Below are 7,624 nucleotides of genomic sequence, written 5' to 3' on the forward strand. Positions count from 1 at the left end.
TGCTGCTGGAGGTGGTAATCAGCGGTTGACGTTGTTGTAATTGTCGCTGCATTCTCTCGAGATTCTCCGTAGAAATTAAAACCATCTTTCTCGCCCTTTCCCCCATGACTCGATTTTAATATCCCGTCCCACCGCCGATAATATGCGATAGCAAAGCCGCCAGTATGGGCCCGATAATGTAGGGTAAGAATCCGCCTCGCTGCACCAAGAGCTTTCTCTTTTCCTTCCAATTACCGCGCTCGGTCGCGATGCGTCGTAGCGTCGTTTTGTATTTGTTCAGACGCTTTTTTTCGCGCTGTTCGAGCGGCACGTTACCCTTGAGTGTATTGTAAACGCACTCGCGAATACAGCGCACAAATTTATCGTCTGCGTTTCGTAGGAAGTGCGCACGTTGCTTTTTGTTCAGATGGCACAACGTCTCGAGAAGACAGACGTTTCTCCGTCCGATCGAGCGTCTGGCGGTTTTCGTAGCTCTGTTCTCCTCCTCCTTCTCCTCCTCTTCCTTCTTCGTCGCCTTCTCTTTCATCGCGAGAAAATCACGCGACTGATCCGCGCGCACGCCATGTACGCTATTTTATACGTATCCGCTGGAGAATGATTTACGCGCTACGTAGACGTAATGCGTCGCGTCGTCGGGAAAGATGCAGGTGCGAAATCGATATTCGTCCGGAGTCGATTGTTTCAGATCGAGCAGTAGATACCCGTGCGGTCTCGACGTGGCGTCGTAGTAGGCCTCTTCTAGAAATTTCGGATCGTCGGGCGAGACTTGTCGCGCCAAATGACGAATTTGGGCGCGATCGCGAGGATTTTTAAAAACAACGATGTAATTCGCGTTGAGAGATATGTCGCGTTGCCCGCGCCCCTGATGGAAAAGATTTTGAGAGATGAGAATCACGCTGAGATTCTTATGATGGCTGCCTTTGGTGATGAGATCCACGATCGCGTCGCTCGACGACGATTCCCTCATAAGATCGTCGATTATCAGCAATTTCGGGGAAAGCGGATCGTTCGAATAATCCTCCGGACGTGGCAAACCCTCGCGAAATTCGATAATATTTTTCCCCGTTGCGCGTATTCCTCGCGCTTCTTTCCCTCCTACATCTACCTCTCTCCCCCCGCCCTTTTCCTCTTCGTCGCGATGTAATTGCCGGTAGGCGTCTTGCCACTCGGCGTAGTAGAACAAAACTCTCTCGAAACGCACGTCGGACACGCGAGATAAATTCCGGAGAAAAGTCTTTACGAAGATCGTCTTCCCCGCGCTAGCGTACGTATGCTCGCGCTAGCGTACACCCGCGTACGCTAGCTAGCGAACAGCACCGCGGCGTCGATTAGCTGATTCGTGCCGCGGTGGGACGCGGGCGGCGACGATCAGCTGATCCGAGCCCGCGCGCCGCGACAGGCTTATCCGCCGCCGCCGCGTCGCGTATAGGCTCGTGGCGCGCGCGCGCGGAAAAAACTTACGGATGAGAAAGAAAACAATTTTCGCAGGAAATAATTTTTAATTTGGGAGGAGAAAAGGAAATACGTACGAATAATAAAAAAGGCTTTCTTACGTTTTAAATATTTTTTAATATTCGATGGAAAACATGGAAAAATTTTCAGTATTTAAAAAAAATCCGTTTTTATATTTTTGCGTATTCTTACAAATACTTGCTCGCTACAATAAAATTATACATTAATATTCTTATATTTATACGATACGGTTGATTGATGAATGCGTGATAAAAAGTATTAGATTTACAAATAATATGCTTATTCTATTGTTACAATTATTTCAATATTTTACAATTTCTATACGGTTACGCGCGGCGGAAAACTCGCTGGCGTCCAACGCGAGACGACGACGACGACGAGAGAAAGAAGATTGTTATTCGTCGAGGGGTTCGACGACGCGGTAGCCGTACGGAAGCGAGTAACGATGATCGATAAATCGGCGTTTCACCAATACCGGGGCGCACGCTTTCGTCTCTTGACGAGTCACGATTTCGTGAAACGCCGTACGTCGAATCGCACTAAAACGCAGGTTTATCGCCGACGTTTCTTCTCCCTTTTCCTCCTCCTCCTCCTCCTTCCCCTCCTCCCTCGTTCTTCCCTCTCTGTCTGTCAGTAATTTCCTAATACTATTAAAATTTACGATTAACGAATTATTATAATTTAAAGTTATCCCCTTTATTTTACAAACCTCGCGCGTACGGCCTTCCGGCGTGCGAACGATATACGCGTAAAATTTCGGACCGCCCGACACGAACGACTCGATGTAGCTACCGCGTCCGTAACTCTCGAGCTCGTCCGTCATATCGCTGAGAAAATTTCCCGTACGCGGCTCATATTCGTCCGGTTCGCCTGTACTTACATATATGCACGAGTCGGTATCGTAGTACAAGACGCGTCTATCCAATAGCTCGAGGTATTCGTATAATTTTAGCCTCGCTTGCGCCGTCGTGTATGCCGCGATCACGACGTTCGTCATCGGCGAAGCCGCGACTGCCTCTTCGCGTAACCGCCACGAGACATATAGCAGCTCGTCGTTGACGGGGAGTATATTGGTAATTTCGTGCTCGGGGCTCGTGAGCAGAGTCGCGAAACGCTGGGGCGATTTCACGATCTCGGTATTCGGCAGATTGCTTCGCTGGCCGAATTTTCCCCAAAACGAATTTAAACAGAGTTTCGCGACCGAGCGTAAACCGGGGTTTCGAGCGATATTATTCCTATCGAGAGCGATACCCTCGATTTCCTCGTATTCCCGCAAGTAACGCTCCTTAGCCTCGTCATCCGCGCATTCGCTCGGCCATCCGCTGGCCTCCTGCTTCAGTTGCAAAAATGAATTTATATACTCGACGAACAGACCGCCCTGCCGCGTAACGCGATCGTATCGCGTGACTTTGTACTGCCAAAGCTCACTCACCTCCGTCACGAGATAGCCTTTCTCGAGGGCTTTGCGCAATTCGGCGGATACCCAGGTGCCGACAAATTCGCGATCGGCGGGGTGATCGTGGGTGCACGCGTCCTGCGAGAACGTTTCGCAGCAACTTCGACAGAGGCCAAACAATAATTTGCCGCGTACGCGATACGGGAGTACCGGATGAAAGAGATCGCGCGGGGGGAGTACTCTGCAGCGAACGAGACCCTCGACCGAGTCGAAATTGTAATTCGGCGCTGTCCCGATTAACGCGGAGCATTCTTGTCCGATATAAATGTCGGGATGCCCGATCGGGAAAGCGCCGGTTTTCAGTACGTACGGATACAGCGAGCACACGTCTACGTTGCGTATTTTCTCGTTACCCGTGATTTCACGCAACGTAGCGATATTTCCCGTACGACCGCCGTAAAACGCGTCGCGAGGGTCGAGAGGCGGGGATTTCAGCAACGGATGATTCTGGAAAAAATCCCGCATCTCGCGATTCTCGCGCGTCTCTCGGTCGAAGTCGCACTCCCATTTCTCCGTCACGTGGTATCCCTGTTTTCGATGACGCCACGTCGTCGCGAGAGTCCGCTCGTAGCGCGCGTCGATCGTGTCTTCGCGACCCGAAAGTCGTTTATCGCGATTCAGCCGAAAGCACGCCGGACAGCTGTGCCAAAAACACCCGTGGAATTGCAGCACGCAGTGCCGCGTCTCGTTCGTATCTCCCGCGGTCCTCGATTCGTAATACCCGTCGACGCGCGTGCCTTCGATTCGGTACTCGCGTCCTCGACCCGCGTGGATTATACGATGACCGAGCTCGCGCTCCATCCACACCAGCCATCGTAGAGCCTTGCTCGACTGATTGTCGGCGTATCTATATCCCCCCACCGGGATGAGTCCTATTTCCTTTTCGCGCAAAAAGTTCTTGTGAAAAATCCTCATGCACGTGGAGGCGATAGTCGGGCATTCCTCGAACGGACATACGCCTCCACGTTCTAAAAAGATCTTTCTGAAAGCCCAACACGCGCGTCGGAGGATATCGACGTCGTTGCGACAATACCGGATTATCTCGCGTTGAAAATCGAAAACGATATTTTTACGCGTCATCTCCGCGTGCCACGTTAGAAACCGTTCGCGCTCCTCGGGTTTCATTTGTTCGGGAGAATAATATCGTACTTCGGGTAACGGACCGACGTACGTTTGATTCGCGCGCGTGTTAAACAAATGCGGGAAGATCCCCTTATCCGCCGTATCCCGCAACCCGAAAGCTTTTGGTAAATCGGACAAGCGCATCGGCATGTAATTCACGCTATCGATAAATTTAGTATGTCCGACCGTCATTACGATAATTTTAGTCCCGTTCAAAATCACCCGTGGTTCTTCCCTCGTTTTCGCGTCCTCTACCAGGTGTTTTAAAATAAACTGCGCGTCAAACGCTTTTGCATTATGCGCGATACAAATGATCTTTTTGAAATACTTTGTCGTACGCGTGGCGAAATCGACAAACTGTTTTACCGGATCGTGCCGAAATACGAATTCGCGCACTCCGCACCAGCGGCATCGCACCGACGTCGTATCCTCTATCGTCGAGCACTCTTCGCAAATCTGCTGCGCGACGCAAAGAGTCGGCACATGGATCTTTCCGCTCTCGCAACCCTCGAGCGTCTCGTCTTGTCGCGTTTCGAAGTCGTAAAACACGAATGCGACGCGATTCCTGTTTGCGTCTGTCGCCGCCGCCGCCGACGCCGTCGCGGATGTCTCGTCGGTTTCGTTCGCGTGCGTCTCTATCGCGCTCGTACCCTCCCCGGGATCTTCGCGCGCACGGTTTTTCGCGCATCGACGAGGCTGCATAAAACAAAGATGATTCGTGGACTGGCACGAGCGACACGTCTTGCAATACGCTACGTTGCATCTGTGTAGCGAGTTCGATTTTACGAATCGCCCGCAACCGTCGCAAATTCGAACGGATTTACAAACGCTCGTGCTCGATCTACCGTCGTAGGATTTTTCCGCGCGATGACGCTCGAAACACGAATTACCGAAGAACGAACGATTACACGACGCGCACTTGACGATCTCCGCGTCACGATCTTCGCACGACGCCGCGGCGTAGCATCGCGGGCACCTTTTCGCGCAGCGATGGCCTCTGTCGTTACGAAAACCCGTGTTGCACGTCACGCAATATCCACCTCGAGAACCGGCGGCGGCCTTTAAATTTAGGATGGGGTTATAATGACGCGAACGCTCGTAATACAATATATTTAATCGGTGGGTGGGTTCGCGACCTAGAGAGCCAAGTAACTCGCAGCCGTCGTACAATAGCTTCCCCCCGCGCGCAAAAGTGCTAAAATTATATACCGCTATATTTTCAGCGGCGAGAAACCGCTGAAAACGCTCGATTTCGCGAATCCCGCATCCCTCCTCGGGTATCGTAATACCGGCGTTCCTCGTCAGTTCTAACGCTAATGTCCGCTGTAATTTAGAACTCCGGTATCTTACGGAATTCCACCTTTTGTGGAGTTCTCCCTCGCGCAGATTTCCGCGCTCGCAATAAATTCGCGCCACTACGAGTGATCGGGGCAGGCACAAATTATCAGTATTGCCGAGCTGCAAACTCGAGCGCTTAGCAACGTCCTCTCGCGTCAATTTATTTGACACGCCCCCGCGCCCCGTGGGCGCCGCGACGTTAAAAACGCGTACGATGAAACTTTCGGCGATATCGAGTCCCGCGGCGCTCTGCGCTATCGAACTCACGAGTCCCCATATGTCCTCGTGGGTCAAGTCACGCACCGGACGAAAGGATAGCCCCGCCGGGCCGTGCGTCAGATCCACCGAATCGAACGTTAACCCCACGTAATCGCTCGGGGCGCTCGAACGAATCGTGTACGCGTGAATTTCACGGAACGCGTTTTCTATCCAGCGTACGGTATCGCTACCCTCGGGCAACGCACGTATTTTAAAACTCGCCTCCCGACCGAGTATCTCGAAGTTTCGAAATCGCCGCGAGTTTTCCGCCTGTAGTCCTATAAAATGAAAATTATCTACGACCTGACGACGCTGCTGTTCCTGCTGCTGCTGCTGCTGCTGCTGCTGCTGCTGCTGCTGGTGCTGCTGTTGTTGCTGCTGATGCTGATGCTGCTGCCGGAGCACACCATCGGCTCTGTCGTTGTCGTCGTCATCGTCGTTGTCGGCGTGATTATCGTTGTTCTCCAAGGAATTATGCGAGAGTTCGGCTTCTTCTTCTTCTTCTTCTTCTTCTTCTTCCGCTGGAGAATTCTCCTCTCTCTCATTTTGCGAAGAGGGTCGGTTAGCACCGGCGCCAATCTGTACTGGAAAAATTAAATGCAGTTAGTTAATCGCCGACAGCAGCGAATTATATTACGTTTGAATCTTATTTTTCTTTCTCTCGCGCGTTACAACGACTATATCATAGCATACCAAGGAAACTCACCTCTAGTTGGTTTATACCCACGCCCGGGATAATATTTCTCCCCCTTCCCCGCCTCTTTGTCAATATTCCGGAGACGCGGGTAAAACCGGAGAGTATGATATATCTAATAAGAAATACTCTCTTAAAATTACTACGAAGCAAATTAATTAAAAAGCGTGGCGAAATATTGTTACCTTCCTCTTCCTCCCCTCCTCCTCTTCCTCCTGCCCCTCGCCAGCCTCTTCCCGCATCAGCTGATACCCGATATCGCTGTCCCAATCGAAAGGCTGCGCTTCTTCTTCGCCTAGCCTCCTCCTCCTCCTCCTCCTCCTCGTTCTCCATCTCCTCTACTAAAAGGTAATATTTTATTATCTAAACTACCCGACGTAGGACTTTTTAATTTTTAAATCTTATTGTTCAAACTTACGTGGCGTAAAGATCGCTGGATCCGCCGGACTCACGGATCTATGTGAGGCGTTATCCTCTTCCGATTCATTCTCTGCTTCTAAAACGTAATTTGATTATTAATACGCGTACACTTTTACAATTCGTTATTCTTAGACTTACCGGCGCCTAAGTCTATGACCTCGATGTCGCTCTCGGAGGGTGTCGCCTCGATTCGTGCTCTCCCTAGAAAATGTAATATTTTAATACGTCATTTGTAACGTTCGATTAATTTTCCTTGTTTTCTAACTTACGCGAGGGTCCCGCCACCGGTTCCTCCTCCGCGCGTCTTTCTCGCGTCGCGGCATCGGCTTTACCGCGGCAACAGGAATCGCTTTAAAAAATTAAACTCAATTAATATGATTATATATATATATGTATTTAATAATTTTCATTGGTGGTACTTACATTTCTTCACACCGTAAGTATTACGATGTCTGAAATCGGCGATGTGCCTCCCCGCATCGGATTCCACATGCCCGCAGTCCGCGCGCATTTCCAAGATCTCGCCGATTATTGTAATCAGCCTATGATCTTGGGCGCAATATCCGAGGCTATGCATAACGCATAGCAACGTGTTCGAACTCGCGAGCGCGAAAGCCCAAAACGCGTCGTAATTCTTCTCCACATCGTCTGATAATCTGCTGACAAATTCGTCAGCGTTATAGTGGCCTTTCAAATTGCAGCCCACTATAAAAAACTTCTGCAGCACCGCGCGAAGCGAAAACGATACGGAGGCCATAATATCCTCGGGGAGACTTACGCGACACGAAAGTAGAACAGACTAACTCTCGCCTAAAACACCCTGCTCTATTTATACGTAGAAATATCCTTCTAAACGTTTGAAA

General features: G+C 50.5%; 1 protein-coding gene across 1 annotated transcript in view; it reads right to left on the minus strand.

Annotated features, from left to right (window-relative positions):
* Positions 1-574: 574 nt before the first annotated feature.
* Positions 575-7,624, minus strand: part of LOC105556661 — an 8,483-nt gene continuing 1,433 nt past the window's right edge. Inside the window, exons 2-8 of the mRNA XM_012003755.1 lie at positions 7,185-7,417; positions 6,900-6,962; positions 6,760-6,837; positions 6,527-6,682; positions 6,055-6,231; positions 2,096-5,925; positions 575-1,036 (exon numbers count right to left, since the gene is read on the minus strand). Coding sequence (XP_011859145.1) covers positions 575-1,036; positions 2,096-5,925; positions 6,055-6,231; positions 6,527-6,682; positions 6,760-6,837; positions 6,900-6,962; positions 7,185-7,417 — 4,999 coding nt within the window. The remainder of the gene's footprint in view (positions 1,037-2,095; positions 5,926-6,054; positions 6,232-6,526; positions 6,683-6,759; positions 6,838-6,899; positions 6,963-7,184; positions 7,418-7,624) is intronic.

The sequence above is a fragment of the Vollenhovia emeryi genome, unplaced genomic scaffold (genome assembly GCF_000949405.1).
Source record: "Vollenhovia emeryi isolate VEMERY1.0 unplaced genomic scaffold, V.emery_V1.0 DF939859.1, whole genome shotgun sequence".
NCBI classification, from domain to species: domain Eukaryota; kingdom Metazoa; phylum Arthropoda; class Insecta; order Hymenoptera; family Formicidae; genus Vollenhovia; species Vollenhovia emeryi.